This window comes from Telopea speciosissima, chromosome 7, assembly GCF_018873765.1.
Source record: "Telopea speciosissima isolate NSW1024214 ecotype Mountain lineage chromosome 7, Tspe_v1, whole genome shotgun sequence".
NCBI lineage: Eukaryota > Viridiplantae > Streptophyta > Magnoliopsida > Proteales > Proteaceae > Telopea > Telopea speciosissima.
The window spans coordinates 5,417,848-5,435,243 of NC_057922.1; the positions used below are offsets into that span (position 1 = coordinate 5,417,848).

Consider the following 17,396-nt stretch of genomic DNA (forward strand, 5'->3'; position numbering starts at 1 on the left):
AATTTCAAAACTGAAAGTCCCGGAAACCCGTTGGTCAAAGCAACTGTATCCCTACGGTACGGTTATCTGTACACTTAATCCTGTATACTCGCAGTCTTATACTCGTATAAGTACAAACATACACGCGGATGCTAACCCGGGACTCTCATACTGTACAAGAGTATTTGGTAGATGTGTTGTCTTTGTCTTTCTGGAGAGGATTTTTATCCTCGTCTTTCCAGCATCTGTTACAGTTATTTGGTAGATCTGTTGCCCGAGAATCATGGTTTGAGGTATGGGTATCAGATTGTCCGATATGGCTGATAGTGCAAGGTTTTAAAGATGACTGATGTCGATACTTGGTTGATACTGTATCGGTGAAATGGTCTGAAGGAAGATCAAGGTAAACTTGTTTGATACTGCTGATCCATGCCAATACCGTATTGATATCATATTAATTTTGACGGTGACCGATACCCAATCCGATACTGTGCATTAAAACTATGCTAAGAATAGACAAAGGATCCATACAATGAAAGTTGTATATGTTTAGGGCTAAGACCAATATCATTGAATCGGGTAATGGTTCAAACAAGGTTTAAAAGCCTGGAATTGGAATCCAGATCGATCCTGGCTGGTTGGTGAGTAATCGGACAGATCAACCTAAAAATGCCCTAACCCTAGTTTTCGTTTCAAAACTGTTCGGATTTTAATTGGAATAGGTGAGGATTGGATAGAATTGGCCCAAACATTCCCTAACCCTAGATTTTGTATAGGGATTGGCCTTGGCCGATTCTGATCCAACCAATTCCATCCTGATTTCTGAAACTTTGGGTTCAACTAGTGTAAGGCGACAGTGAATATTCATAGGTGTATGGGGTACTGGGGCCCAACCACTTATCATGTGTGATATGTTCAAACATATCACATGAAGGTGTGGTTAAAATTGAATGAACCATACAATTATACTATGAAAGTGTTTGTTTTTTTTTTTTAGTGTGGAAAATAGATTTATTAAATATTTGAAAGCGAGTACATCAAAGCATCCAAATTACATAGTTCTTAGAGCCAAGAAATAGATAATGGCTTACACGTAATTGACAGGGCCTTCTAAGCTAGTTATTTTAAAGTATTTGAAATCATATACTGGGCTTTTGATATTAAGGGTGTATTTGGTATGCATTCTACGTCGATTTTGCATTTTCAACTGATAAAAACAGCTATTTATATCACCTAAAAATATGAAATTGACCTGGAATGCATTTCAAGAATGCATATCAAACACAGCCTAAGATTGTGTATGATATAATTTCTTGGAAGGCGTATCTTTTTTTTTTTTTTGGGTAGAATTCCAAGAATGCATATCAAATGTGGCATATAACTTTTTTTTTTTTTTTTTTTTTTTTTTTACTTTGGCTCCATTTATTTCTACGTAAAATTTTACTTAGAAGATTATTTGTAGCAAATTTTACTTTGTAAATATAAACTTTTACATGGTCAATAATTTTCTAATGTTTGTTTTTATAAAAAAAAATAGAAAAAACAAACATTAAAACACTACCGAAGCAAACGGAACCTTTGGGTAAAAGTATAAAGCTTTATTACATTGTTTTTTTTATAAAAAAAAATAACTAGTTAAACCTTTACACTGTAATTGATGTGCAATACTGCAATCCTAGGAGTTAACCCTATAGGACTTGAACTTTTAACTGATGTTAAGAAATCTGCGCGAAGAATGGGTATAACTATTAGGGTTGCAACAGGGTCGGGTTGGATTGGGCTTTTCAAAACCTCAACCTAATCCTGGCTCCCCTTAGCTGGGCCCAAGCCCTAGCCGACCCTGATTCAGGGCCTGGAAAATCCAACCTTGACCCACCCTCAGGGTCGGGGCGGGCTGACCCTAATTGGCCCTAATCATGGAGTGAGGGAAGGTAAAGATGCATGGATTGGACTAAATTGGGCAGGGTCTAAGAGAAAATTATCAATTTTACATAAAATAACACTATAATAAAATATATTATCACTTATTATCTTCATTTATAATATATTATATAACAAAATATTTGTGACATTTAAAGTTTATAATATATAAAATACATCAATATATATATTATAATATAACTAAAAACAAGGTCGGGCTGGTCTGGGCTGGGATCAGCTCGAGGCCTCAACCCTAACTTAGGGCCAGCAATTTTCAGCCCTAACCAGCCCTCAGGGTCAGGTATCTTAGCCCAGGCCCTGTTCAGGCTCAGGACGGGTTCAGGCCGACAAGGCGAAACTTGCACCCCTATAACTATTAGGAGGCATGGAAGCCGGATCCAATTGGGCTTAGGTGAATGGATGGATACCCATTGACGCCCTAGCAAATGATTATCCATTGGACCCATTGAAAACCCAATCTGGTTGGGTTGGTTGACCATCAGGGACCCCACCTTTAGGCTTTAGTACTGCATATATGTCATGATACATACACATGTGCTTCTCATGTTATGTCATCATTCCTGAAATTACAATACAATAATTACAATACAATAATAGAGTGACAAAGTGAGCCATATTTCCAAGTCCCGTATAATTCAATTCGAGTTTCACATCTTGGAATTGGATGGTCAAGATCCTTCCTGGTTCCTCCGCTGATCCTGTACAGTAAAATATCCTGTTAAAATATCGGCATCAATTAATGATTTCTAGCTGTCTAATCAAATTTGCGGACTATATAAAAGGCGCTTCCCGCGAGGGAAATTCGGATCAAACAACGCGGCAACGCGCGCGCTCTCTCTCTCTCTCTCTCTGTCTGCCTGTGCGGCCGGCTCGACGTCGCCTCACTTCTTCTTCTTCTTCTTCTTCTTCTCTCTTTCGCTCCCTCTGTGCTGAAGGTGTTAAACTGTGGTGGCTTGGGGTTTATAGAAATGGAGGCGGCGATGGGTCTGATGCGAAGGATCCATCCAAAGCAAGCAGAAACTGCTCTCTCAGCGCTTCTAAGTCTCCTGCCTGACCACTCTTCTGATCTACTCTCTCAGATTGATCAGCCACTCCAGGTTTGTTTTGTTATTTCTCTGGAACTGTTCTTTTTATGTTTTTGTCTCTTAATTGGTTTTTTGTTTACTTTGTTTTCACAACACCCCCCCCCCCCAAAAAAAAACCTCCCCCTTTCTCTTGGGAGGATTTTTGCAATTTCTGATGTTTCCGTCAAAATTTTCTGCAATTCTTTTTAAATTTATGTTTTCTGTTTTCCCCTTTTGCTTCGAAAAGTTGCGACGAGAATTTGAGTTAGTTTCCTTGCTTTCTGGTGTTTGATTCACTTCATTTCCCTGTAGACTTTCCTTTATTTTCTTTTTGTCTCCCCTTTTGGCAGCATTCCTTGCTATATGATGCTCATTCTAATTGTCTTCGACCATGATTTTGAATGTTGAAGCTTTGCTTATGAGTATATGGTTAATCTTCCGTTCGTCCTGTTGGTTCATCGTAAATTGTTTCAATATTTTGATTTTCTCAGGGTTCCCTCTCTCTCAGCGTTCGAGTGCTATAACGTGATTTCCTTTTTGTTTTTTATATGTCTCTCGGGGAGCCGGGGACTTTGTGGCTCAAAAGTAATACTACTTTAGTACTTGGGGTTTCGTTTATTCTTAAATGTTTTTGGATGCTCGGATTTTACTGTTTTTCCCTTGTTACATGAATACTTTTGGGTGTGAATAGTTATTCTAGCACCTTTTTGGTGGAATTACTTTAAGGTCCACTGGTTTTATAATCTGCTTCGATGTTCAATCGATTCCCTTCACTTTCTTTTTTGCTTATATATTGCCATTTGATTTTGATTTTGCTGGACAAGTATGATCTGTTAATAAGCCTGTGTGATCTCACTTGCCCTGAAATCATAGCAGATTTGCATATGAAAAAAACTATATATGCCAATTAAATTTAATTTCATTCTTCAAAGAAGAAGTATGTTCTCTATGTACTTGTTGATGTTGGAAAGTTGTGAATCTTTTTGGACCAAGAGAACAGGTCTTATGTGATATGGAATGTGGAAAGGAGTTCTTATTATGCGAATACAACAGGGATGGTGATTCCAATAGGTAAATGGACTAACTTATAACCTGATGCAAAAATGTTTACTGATGTGTTGTGTTTACACTATTACAGTCATTCCATTGCAGCTTCCTGTAGATTAATTGTGGCAATTAGACATAATGTGCTATACCATACTTCATGAAGCTTTTTTTTATTATTAAAAATTGCATGTCTGGCTTATTTATTTATTTAAATTTCCATTTTTCCTTGTAGATCACCTTGGTCAAATAAATATCATCCACCCCTTGAAGATGGACTCTGCCCGTCTCCCGAGTTGAGGAAACTTGAAATTGAGGCAAATGATGTCTTTGCCATATATCGTGACCAGTGAGGTTCTTTACTTGTCTCGTCTTGACTTTGTTCTTATTTTGTATTCTCAAAAAAATGAATATTTAATTTTCAAATCTCCAAAATTCCTTGAGTAATGAATTCCATTTATATGTTTTTCTACTCACCTGCTGGTAAATAATGCCTGCTTCTAAAAGCTTAAAGTTTGTTTTTTTTTTGTTTCCAAAGAAGTAATAGCAACTCGTTTTACCATTAAATTCGTAGGTATTATGAAGGTGGCATTTCATCAGTATATGCAATGGAAGGTGATCACGGAGGTTTTGTTGCATGCTTCTTAATAAAGAAAGGTAAGTTTTTCTATTGATCCTGCTACCAAATTACTTCGCGTTTATAGCCTTGTAATGGTTTTTTGGGGATGAAGATGGCTCAAAGACAGGGCATGGCCGAAGGGGTTATTTACAAGAAGGTGCCTGGGATGCTATCCATGTAATTGAGGTGAGGAGATTTTTCTAGAAACCTAAAGGAGAGAATAAACATGTAGAGAGATGCTTCTTTGCAATTTTTCCACTCCCCCTTCTTAGCCATCATGCTGTAGTTTTCACTTTTCTGACTAGGTGGGGCCTGAGGAAGAAGGAACAGCTCATTACTGCTTGACCAGTACCGTTATGCTGTCATTGACCACAAATACTGAGACATCGGGCTCGGGCACATTTAATTTATCAGGTTCAATTAGAAGACAGGTACGTCCTCTTCAATGTGGTTTAAAAGACCATCAAATTTTTATGTCTCAGTGTGTTTTTTTTTCTTGGGGGGTCGGGGGGGGGGGGGGGGGGGAGGGGGTTGTTAATTTCTGTGCTGTATAACAATACATATGGAAGCTTCCCAGCATGAGTCCGGTATCCTTTTGGCTTATAGGTAATAACAATTAATAAGCGTCTAAATGAAAAATGGATGTTCTCCAGCAGATGGGTCCAGAAGTCCTACCATCCTTCATTGATTGCTGAGACAAGTGCCTTGCAGTTCTATTCTTCTGTGATTCTAAATATGTATCTTTAAGCCCCCCACACCCCCCCGGGGGGGGGGGGGGGAATCTGAAGTTGCATGTGGGTTTGTCCTATGTATTTACTTATTTTCTGAAATACAAGCATTTGACACTTGCATGACTGACCTTTTGCACCCACCATCTATTGTTCTATGCCTTTTCCTATTAGCATGTTTAAATGCTCGATCGAGAGAGAGAGAGAGCAGTTATTGTTTTTGTGGAAAAAGGATTGCTACATGGATTTAAGAGTATAGCATATGGCAGGAGGTGGTCTTTTGTATCCTTGTTTTGAAACTTTCTCACCTGGTAAGAAGTCTTCAATGCACATTGTGCAATGCTAAGCCTGTGCTCAACAATATAGATTGCTGGCTTAAGACAGCTGAATGCAGAGGCTATATAAGTACCCAATTTTATTTTATTTTATTTTTTGGTCAAGATTCAATAACACCTCCTTTCTAATTAGTTTTGCTTAAGAAATAGCTTCACTGGTCACTAACAGGCTGGAAGCTACTGAAAACTTTTCTCAGTTCCTTGAAGTTTTATTGAGAGTTTTAGCATTGTGCAATTGGACCATCTCTATTTTTAGGATAATATTTGCAATATGCGGTCACTCTCTCTCTCTCTCTCTCTCTCTCTCTCACACACACACACGTGCATTTCATGCACACGACCAGTATTCTTGTCATCACTCATTCTAGTGTCTACTCTACTCGACATTGGGTCTGTAACTGTTTATTTTCTTTAAAGTTATTATCTGGAAGTGATCGGAAGATTCTAATCTCTTATAACATTATTCCCTGGACCCTACTATACCAGATCATATTTCCTATCCCATGGATAAAATACATTCTAATGGATTAGCTGCCTCACATGTGGCAAAACCAGAGGTTTGAGTTATCAGGTCAATCCAACCTATGTATTTATTCTAGGACAAGGGTCACAGGAAGGAAAGTGATGATTATCTGTTGCCTTCATTGTTCGTCTAGGAGGATTTTTAGGTGTAAGGCATTGCATTGTTGCCCCAAATCTCTTGCAAGTTCTCTAGTCAACTCCAAAGTGAGTGAAGAATTAATTTCTCTATCCGTTGAAGTAACATGGGCTTCATACTTTGACAATAGACATGTTGATCAAAATTAATTTTCTTAGTGAACCTTTGGATTTATCTCAAAGGAATGATGCAGATTTATCTCAGCTTGTTATATAACTTATTTCTTTCTATTATTAAAAAAAGAAAGAAAAAAAATTGTTAGTGAACCTGGTGTTCATGCCCTGCACTGTCTTTGGGTTGTGCCCTTTGGATTTAGTTTTATCATTTAAAGATGTTTCTTTCTTTTGCAGATGAATATGGACCTGCCAATTGAAGAGGGTCACCTTTGTAACATGGGAAGGATGATTGAAGAAATGGAGAGTAAACTGAGATACTCATTGGATCAGGTAAATTTCTTGTCTTATTTCTATTTTTGTTAATTTTCCAAATCCTAGCTTCTTACTTCTTTTTTCTGGTTATTGAACTTTGCCTATAGTTTCAAGTGTCATTTGGGTGATCGGTGGATTGATTTGTGGGATAAAATGTCTGAATGTATGAGTCATGTAACTAGCAGGTCTATTTTGGGAAGACGAAGGAGATGGTTTGCATCCTCCGACCACCATCTGAAGTGGTGCAATTGAGAATGCCTGATAGCTGATGCAAGTACCATGGCACATGGAAAGATAGAATATAATTTGTTTCTTTTCATCTCATCAATGCTATGCTTGTTACTGCTGGGTATTTTGAATCTGAATGTAGCTTACCCCTCAGTTTTGCTGTAGCACTTGATACGGTGAATCTCTCTTTGTTTTTCTACATTCTTCTGTACGTTAAAAGGTACATGATATTTTAGATATTCACGCTTCTGTCTTTCCTGCTTTTCTGAGATCATGGATTGAGTGAGGATGAAGAATGGAGGATTGGCTAGTCATGAACATTAAATTTTGTGTCATGAGTAAATGAAAAATGAGCCTTCATGGACCATGGAATTCACTTCATTATGCATCATAGATTCATAATTACCGAAGTAAAATGAAATGCATCCACTAGAATGGTGCCTTTAAATGTAAGAGGGAATGGCGGGGGGTTAAGGTATGCAATAAAGTCACCATTAAGTTTCTCTTCATCTAAAAGAAAAAAAAGAGTCTTCATGGATTATGGAATTCACTTAAAAGTAAAGGGGCGGGGAGGGTTAAGGTATGCAATAAAGTCGATTCTATCCAACTTGGTTCGTTTAAACAACTTAGATATATTTGGATGCCACGATGGAAGGCAGTTTTTCTTCACCTACATTGAATGGAAAATCCTTTATCTATTTAGTTTGGGTATTATCAGGAATAGGTGGGAGTACATCATCCATTTTGTACAATAGGGGCAGAATTATAATGGGCAGAATTATAATGATCTTAGATTTTATTTTTCTACATTCATTTTTACTCCGAAGTTTGAATCTGTTTATCTACTTGCTTGCACACATTAGGCATGCTGTTGATGGGTTCTTTGAGGAATAGGCATAGAGGAGTGCACGAATGAGGTGTGATGGAACTAAGGATGTCAATTGGTTCAATTTTGGTTTTGGTTTCAATTTAATTCAAGAAATAATATGTACGAATTGAACTGAATAATTGTCATAACCACAACTGAAATTGAACCGAATAGAATTGATTTTTTGTGGTTTCTTTTCATTCAATCTCGATAATTTTATTCAAATTCGATTTAAGTGAAAGTACTCTGTTGAATAAATAAAATTGGGAAGAAAAATACAACATTATGTAGAGGTCCCTTTGATATTTGTCTACCCTTTTTGCACAATTCAACAAAGAAATCTATAATAAATAATTTCACGAAACTCGACAGAGATAATTACAAGGCACTTATACTCAATTCGATTCAATTCAAACAGATGATTTCCAATCTAAAACCAAAACTGAACCAAATGAATTTCACTTTTCAAAGTCGACCAAAATTAAAACAAATTATATCAATCCGATTTTAGACACAGTTCTGAGTTTCAACGGCGGATTTTGAATTGACACCGTTAGATGGAATAGTTTCATAGATAAGAACGCAGCGAGATCATTTCATAGGTAAAGAAAAGCAATTGAGAGAGAGAAGAGGCTGGACATACCCTCCCCTGCCCCTGGTGGTTCAGAGCATCCTTTGTGATAAATTTTGTTTCGGCAACCTCAAGATGACGCACAAGTTTCTATTCCCCAAACTGTGGAAGCTATCTAAACCCACAACATCAAGTCATCTTCCACAATCCACACAAGGAGAGCACACAACCAAACCATCCATGGAATAGATCAAAGCCACACGCCATTTTTCAAGCTACTCAAACATTACAGCTATGACCAATAAACATTTAGAGTTTTCTGGGCATAACTACGGTGAATACCCAAGAGGCCAAGAGTACAGCTCTTTATATCACCTCTATCTCTAAGTGGCCTACAGACAAGTTGAGTGTTTCACAATCCACACAGAGAGAGCACGCAGACAGAAACCTGACTTGAAGCAAGCAACTTGGATCAAAGGCTCATTGTTATTTAGGGTAGTTTCTAATGCAGTTCAGTATGTAAAAATGGACTTCAACATGAACATCTCATATAACCAGCAAGAAAGATAACATCCAGAACCAGCCCTGACTAATTCATCCTGAACAATCCAGAATCCAGAATCCAGAAGGGGGAAAAAAGTGGAAAGATTGCATCTGAAACCAGTTCTAAGTAATTCATGTATTGGATGTGTATCTTAAACTTCAAAAATCAATCCAATCTCCCCACCCTAGAATATCATGGATCCTTAGAGAAAATATTGGTTAAGCCACAAAATTGGATTCTTGTACAGATGGTATGCTTTTGAAGAAAATGGGGGGGGGGGGGGTGGAGAATCCATTACAAACTAGAGTGGTACAGTTCAAACTTTAGCCTCAGAGTCACCACCAGCTGATGGGGCTTCTTCCTCGTTCATCTCATCAGTTTCACTATCATCTGTTGCAAGTGGGATAGGTATTCAGTTATAATATAAATAGAATGCTAAACGAGACAAGTCAATAAAAATATCAAGTTAATTTGAACCTATACTTATAAAATAAAAGATGGTTTAATGCAAAATTTTCAAAAGCTGGTAAACAAGACAAGTCAGTAAAAAATATCAAGTTAATTTGTACCTATACTTATAAAATGAAAGATGGTTTAATGCAAAAATTTCTAGAGCAGCCTCATTAGTATTGTCAACTTTTGGAACTGATTACAATCAACATTATTCCTTATTTTAAAAAAAAAAAGAGAATTAAACTCAAATCATTTGTACTCTAGGGTCTAGCCCATTAGGGGTTGGACTTTCAAAGTCTGTCTAAACCTAAATAACTAATCCACACCAGAATAACGTAGCTCACAACATCATCCCAATCGTCAAGGGAAAGTTAATAAGAGAAAAACATTGTAACCACCTGTACAATAAGACTAACCTTCATCTTTGTCATCAATATCAAAGTCTTCTGGACCACCCATGTTCAACTTCTGCACAGAGGAAGATATGTATTAGAGGAAATCACACACTCTAGCTCGTTTACATTCCCACCTGAGCAACGCTATGGAGACCACCCTCATCAGAAAATCGCCAACTGACATAAATACATCCAGAATCAGGTTAACCCCGAGAAAGCCATAAGTTACACTTGGTTCTCCCTATATCCTGAATAGTAAGACCAGAGGGTAACCAAATAATAAAGGTGACCTCCACAACATCTCTTGCCACATTACAGATTCATGTACCAAACCAACCAACCCAGTTACATACCGAAAAGTCCATATCGCCAAAGTCCATATCAGCTCCTACTGCAGTGCACAACATCAAACAAATCAGGATGATAAGGTAGGATACAATGAAAATACACACTTGAGGAAAATAAAATATGGATGGTATGCATAGGGCTTACAACTAGGTTCCTGTTCCTCATCTTCATCAACCCATTTGTCCCAGTCAACTTTCAAAAATACAGGAGGCTTCCCTTCTTGCTTTATCAATCTGCTCCACCATTTCCGCTCCTCTTTTTTCACAAGGTAGCAAATGTTTCTTGAGCCAACACTAGCCTTGCTTTCCTGAGACAAGTTCATTTATACAATTGTGATCTTTTCTCGTGTTTACAAGAGCAATAAGTAAAGTGTACAATCCTTATATTTCGGACACTTACATTCACATCAACCCTATCATATAGGACAATATCAACTTCATAGGGTATATTATCAGCACCATTGGTAGCAGAGAAAAAGAATTTCCCTTCCGGTTCCAGCTTCAGCTTCACATCCTTTGCATCTGGTAGCTCAATAGTGATGTAGACCTTATCAGACCTCTGAGCCCATTTCACAGAAGGATGTCGGCTAAATCCAAAAGGAAAAATTAGATCAGAGCAATATAGCAAAAACAGTAAGTAGGTGCAAAGCCAGGTCTGATCCAATTAATATATCATAATTTAGTGTACAATGTAACATAAAAGAAAACACATCATCTAAATATACTATTCTATCCTGACTAGCCAGCAGGCACCGTGTGCAGAGCCATTCCATCAATAGACAATCTTTACAGCTTTAAATGAATCACTAGTTTCTAGTTGCTCTAGAAGAATTAGGATATTCTCTAAGGCTATGTTTGGATGTCAAGAAAAGAAGAAATATTTGAATATCAATCTCATCAATGTCATCGATCTCACAAGTATCATACAAAATCTCATCAATCAAATCAGTTTTTTGAAAAATACGAGACATTTAAGTCGTACAAGTAAAATGATCTATTCATTCATCTGATTCTGATCATAACACCAGAGATTGAACTGGGAAAGTGAGGAGAGGTCAAAGGAATCAGACAGACAAGTTTATGAAATGTTTCATTTCCACATATTTCTTTTGTGATTTATTCCAATTTATTAACCATCATCCTCTGCTTATAGATTTCTGCACTACCAATGTGGCTATTTCCCTGTTTCGATCCAACTTGTCAGGCTGGTCTGTGTCAAGCCAAGGAGTTTTAAGTTTGACTGTGGTTAAAAAATAAACAAGGGCTTTTCCAATGGTTAATGAGTGACGCAACAAGGTATCAACATTTTTAAGCACTGAAGTTTGTCAATTGCAACACAGGCAACATACACATCAGCTCTAGGTCATTAAATTATAAAATAACTTCAATTTCTTTCTCTTTCTTTTACTAAGACTGCATAACCACCCCAAACCACCCTTCAATCACAAGTCGGTTTCTAAACACCTGTTAAGAATGGAATACACTGAGTCCAATCCAAACTGGTTAAGATGACTATTTAACGTAATACCTTGCATTTCCCTCATCATTGACATTTAACTGGTATGTCCATGTATGATTGTGTCTCAATTTTGATCTTTCATTCTATAGCCAAACCATAAGCAACCAATTATTATGGCACTTCGAGCTCCATGGATAATAGTGTTTCATTTACTTTTCTCTATTCTGCTTGTTCTTCTTTTTTCTGTTATTTTTCCCCCCACTGAAGGTTCTAACCCCGTAATCACTGGCCGCACAATCGAGTCAACTCAAGTACATGTTCCGGAGTTCAAACCACATGAAAAATGCAATAATTAAATAAATAAATCCGGAAGAATAAGTCCACAAAAGACAATTTAATATTAAAGCAGCAACAACGACAACTCTGTTCCATAATGGCGTCCAATTCATAAAACGTAATTTACAGGAAGAACATAGCTCAGGCACAATTAGAGCCATCGATACATTGAAAACACGAAGCAATACAAAAATGACAATCCAGTACTTATAGTCCGATCCAGGAAGTCGATCTCATCTCCCAAATCAAGATTACAGTTGACCTAAACAATCCAGAACACACACACACACACACTGAAACCCTAAAATCCCTACACATTATTCCAAATGTTTTTCAAACAAACAAACAAACATACTTCAAGAAAACCAGAATCTAGGTTTTCCGATAACATTTTTGCACAAAACGACATCAACAAACAAAGCTACTTTGTTTATCAGGAAAAAAAAAAAGAGTTATCACATTATTACGTCGAAATGTGGAGGAACTGAGGAATTAACAAGGAGTTGTAGCAGAGAAAGATAAACAATAGGCAACACTTCTTGTCATGGAACGAGAGATTTACAAAAACAAGAAGAAGCGAAATTAAATCAGACAAGCAAACCTCATCTTGTAGTAGCAGAAACACTTTCAGGAGAGAGTTTGAAGGCGAAATCTCCTCCGGTTTTTCTCACTCTAGAGGCCTAGCCTAGAGAAGAGACAGGTCCTGAGCTAATGGAAATGAACCGACAATTGGATACTGTGCTGCGCTGCTTTCTTTAAATAGCGATTTTAGATTTTATAGACAACAGAATAGAAGTACTGACGTACAGGTACTGTAGAGTCTTTAGTTGGGTGTAGAGTCGACAGACTCTAGACAATCTAGAGTCTACTGTCTACATTCTTCTGTTCACGATTCTCTGTCTTCTCTCATTAGTGCTAAACATGTATTGTTACCTCTCTCTGATTTTGCTTTTAAGTAGAGATTAGAGAACTTAATTTTCACTTGAGAACTTTAATCATCCTAAACCCAACAATCATGTATCTTTGTCAAGTTGTGTGAAATTAAGTTTTATTTTTTTAATCATACTAAACCCAACAATCGTGTATTTTTTTTTTTTTTTTTAATAAGACAAACAAAATATATTAATTAAAGTATATCCACAAAAGTACATTGATCAGACCGCTGTTTCAACTTAGAGAAATTTTTTAGCCAAAGACATAAGTTAGGGGAGGAGCATAACATTATAGACAACCCAGGTATATGATCAACTAGTGACAATAAAAGGCCCAAAATGTCCAACGGCCAGTGAGATCGGGATGGAGTTGGAAGAAGTCCAGTAATTGTCGGGTCCGAGCACCAAACTTCTTTGAGCATCACTCCTCTCTTCTGGGCAAGAGTTAAACCATGAAGGATTGCCAACAATTCTGGCTCCAACAGGTGCCTAGACTTTAGCTTCCCTGCAGCCAACAAAAAGGGTTTGCCATGTTGCAAAATACAAAAAGCCCAGCTAGAGTACTCTACTTCTCCTATGTCTCTGGGTTGAAACCCTGCGCAAAACAAAATAGGAAAATCTAAAGTAGGTAAATAAACCTCATTGATAGTCGGGGAAGAAATGTCATGACTAAAAGAGTTCAAAGTTAAATTAGGGGGGGAAATACGAAGTTCCCGTAACCAAAGTTCAATCTTTCTTACCGCAACTAAAGGATTAGGCATAACATTATTAAAAATCAAGTTGTTCCGAACAGACCAGACAACATAACAGGTTACAATGAAAACAGAAAAAAACCAAACACACAAATTCTTATCCAAACGGCAACTAAGAAAGGTCACAATGCAGTAATAACCAATAGAGGGAGCAGAAATAGATTCTGTTCTTAATCCAAGAGGCCCAGCTGCCCAGATGTGTTTAACCCAGTCACACGAAAGTAATATGTGCCAGATGGTCTCATTACAGGTGCCACAGAGAGCACATGTGGGATCCACCTGTTTCCATTTCGACACAAAATCCTTAACCGGAATCCTTGCATGTAATACACGCCAGACAAAAATTTTAAATTTAGGATGAATATTAAGCTTCCAAAAAAATTTCCACCATAAGGAACAAGAAAAATCAGAGGAAGGAGAATCAAAGAGAAAATGTGCCACTTTTTTAGTGCTAAACCGACCATCTTTTGATAAAGTGCACCACCATCGGTCAGCAAAAGAAGAACAGGGGATGCAGCAAATATTTTTGACACAATTGGGTACCGTGTCTCGCAACAACCCCATGTTCCAGGTGGTATTATTAATAAACAGACTAACCTTTTCAGGATACGTCCGCTGAGATTCAGAGGGCTTAAGCGTAAAATGTGGGATTGATGGGATCCAGGGATCTGTCCAAAAATAGGTATCAGTCCTTTTCCCAATGATCCTCAAAGAGAAGGATCTAAGATAATTAAGGATTTTGGCAATACTGTTCCAGACCCAGGATCCACGTTTTACAGCAGTTGCTGGGTCAAAAAGCGAAGTCGAGGGGTAATATCTAGCCTTTAAAACCCTGGCCTAGACCGAATTTGGCTCAGTCAGAAGACGCCATCCAAGTTGGCATAGAAGGGCCACATTCTGAACCCGAGCAGGTCGAAACCCCAGTCCACCAACAAATTTAGGAGAAGACATCTTCTTCCAAGAGATTAAAGCGGATCTAGATTCCTCCTATGGCCCACCACACCAGAACTTATAGCTGATGGAATCAATCTTTTTACAAATAATATCAGGAAAGAAAAAGCAGCTCATTTGATAAGCAGGCATCGAACTAAGCACAGATTTAATCAGAACACTTCGCCCTGCAAATGACAAGCTGTTAGCAATCCAAGAAGAAAGTTGACCATTAATTCTATTAACCAACAGCATAAGTTGTTTACTCTTTGCTCGCATTGGGAGCAGGGTGGTACCCAGATACATCGCAGAAGGGTTCATTAGAGGAATTCCTAATATTGCACCAAGTCTACATTGTTCCAAGGAGGTCACATTTCGGCTAAAATAGAGCCCACTTTTTTCAAAATTTATTTCTTGTCTAGGCAGATCCTAGAAAATATCTAACACAGCCTTAACAGTGCGAAGATCTTTATCAAAAGCAAGACAGAAAATAAAAATGTCATCAGCAAAGAACAAGTGGGTAATTTCAGGAGCACCTCTGGCAACCCTGATTCCGCGGAACAAATCCAAGTCGCGATAGGCATTTAAAAGACGCGAAAGAACCTCCATACCAATTATAAACAGATAAGGGCTAAGGGGGCACCCCTGCCGCAATCTCCTACTCCCACTAAACAACCCAAACGGACTACCCTCAAGTTTTATAGAAAACTAGACAGAAGACATTAACATGAGCAAAAACTCACACGTGTTATGATCAAAACCCAGAAATCGCATTACCGTGGCTAAAAGCAACCACTCCATCCTATCATAAGCTTTAGACATGTCAATCTTAATTGCCACATACCCCTATTTACCAGTTTTATGTGATAGAAAATGGAAGATTTCTCTAGCCACAACAACATTGTCAAAGATTTGCCTTCCTGAGACAAACGCTCCCTGAAAGGGGGATATAAAAAGGGGGAGAAGGGGTTTAAGCCTAAGAGCAACAATTTTTGCAATAATTTTATAAGTAACCGTGCATAGACTTATAGGTCGGACTCCCCCACCTTATTTGGGTTATCCGATTTAGGGATGAGGCATAACAGGGTATGATTAATAGAACTAGGGATAGTACGAGAAGAAAAGCAGTTAAAAATAAATTGATAAAGATGAAATTTAATATCTTCCCAAAACTGCTGGAAAAAGCAGGCTTGAAACCCATCGATGGCAGGCACCTTATAAGGTCCAAACGAAAATATCACCTGACTAACCTCCTCCAAACTCGGAGTATTACAGAGCGAAGGGGACACCCCCTCAAGAATGACTGCAGGAAAAAGACATTCTACAGAAGAAGCATCCAATGGATGAGTAGTAGTAAACAAAGATGAAAAATGTTGAGCAAAAACTCGGGCAATAGAACAGGGATAAGTGACACAGGAGCCATCATCAAGAGTAAGAGAACCCACTTTCCTTCGGTGAATGTTATGCTTGGCCATACTGTGAAAAAAGCGAGTGTTACGGTCACCAGAAATAATAAAGTTTTGCCTGGATTTCTGAAATAAAAAATATTCCTCCGCATCCAACACCCAACGAAGTTTAGATGCACAACTCGCCAGCTCACTTTGTACAGGGGGATCAAAGTTCTCCAAGGAAGCATAGGAGGAGAGTAACTGGTCTTTCAGACAGTCCACATGTCCAAAAACATTTTTATTCCAATCACGGAGCACATTAGAAAATGAGGCCAGCCTTCCAGGAAAGGAGTCAGGAGAAGAAACACCCCAAAAGGAAGAACAAAGGGTCGAAAAATTCAGGTCGAAAGTCCAGGCTTTTTGAAAGTGAAATTTTTTTTTAAAGGAGTTAATATGAGGCACAGTAGTGAGAAGAAGGGGATTGTGGTCAGAGCATACTGAGGGTAATTTCTTAATAGATGTTAAAGGAGAGAAGTTAAGCCAATTAACAGACTAAAAGGCCCGATCTAAGCGTTCCTTAATAAGGCCTGGAGGTTTTTGCCGATTAGACCAAGTAAACCAGTTACCAAAAAGCTGAAGTTCTTCAAGTGACAAAGATGAGACGAAATTGCACAGTTTGGATGCCGATGGGGAGAGGTGAAAGGTTGATCCCCCAAATTTATCCGAGGGGTCCAAGACCTCATTAAAGTCCCCAATGATACAAAAAGGCTCAACCACAGGTGATAGGGATTTAATCAGATCCTCCCAAAAGTTAATACGCAACGATGGGTGAGGAGGAGCATAGATAAAAAAATACCAGACTGGCCCCATGCACTTGTCTTCGATTTTAGTTGCAATGAAATTGGGCCCCACATGCTTATCCAAGACACAAATATTTTTAAATCCAAACAGACAAAGTCCCCCTTTTCCTTTATAAGAAGAGCAGCTATCAATACAATCTATCAGCTGATATTGCCGAGAAAAACCCCTGATTTTTAAAGAGGAATGGCTACAACACTTAGTTTCACAAAAAAAAACAAGATCAGGTTTATGGATTTTTACATAATGGGCAAGACATTGCTTAGAAAAATTATTGTTAATACCACGAATATTCCACGAAAGACAAATCATAATGTTCAGGAAACTATAAACAAACAGTAACCACAAATGAAAGCACATAAAAGAAACTCTAAGAAGTACCAGAGAATCAAACCATAAAGTCAACAAGGACGACGAGGACAAAAAGCACGTTTCCAAAAACGAAGTTTAAGATTCCAGATACTAACCGCTAGACAGAGAGCAAGGACGAAAAGGACCAAATAATAATTAAAGAACTCAGAATGCAAAAGAAAGAAGGT

The 17,396-nt window shown here is 38.0% G+C and overlaps 2 protein-coding genes across 2 annotated transcripts; one reads left to right on the forward strand and one right to left on the reverse strand.

The window, feature by feature from the left end:
* Positions 1-2,761: 2,761 nt before the first annotated feature.
* On the forward strand, positions 2,762-7,265 carry LOC122666655 (probable F-actin-capping protein subunit beta). The gene is made up of 8 exons (XM_043862694.1): positions 2,762-3,017; positions 3,985-4,055; positions 4,264-4,377; positions 4,603-4,685; positions 4,760-4,833; positions 4,953-5,078; positions 6,719-6,814; positions 6,982-7,265. Exons 1-8 carry the CDS (start codon positions 2,889-2,891, stop codon positions 7,063-7,065), a joined length of 777 nt encoding a protein of 258 aa, XP_043718629.1. The 5' UTR covers positions 2,762-2,888; the 3' UTR covers positions 7,066-7,265.
* A 1,849-nt stretch (positions 7,266-9,114) lies between these two features.
* LOC122666861 (co-chaperone protein p23-1-like) lies at positions 9,115-12,644 on the reverse strand. Its single transcript, XM_043862956.1, has 6 exons — positions 12,599-12,644; positions 10,603-10,789; positions 10,348-10,510; positions 10,209-10,246; positions 9,877-9,928; positions 9,115-9,397 (listed from the first exon to the last, which is right to left on the reverse strand). Exons 1-6 carry the CDS (start codon positions 12,601-12,603, stop codon positions 9,324-9,326), a joined length of 519 nt encoding a protein of 172 aa, XP_043718891.1. The 5' UTR covers positions 12,604-12,644; the 3' UTR covers positions 9,115-9,323.
* Positions 12,645-17,396: the final 4,752 nt, after the last annotated feature.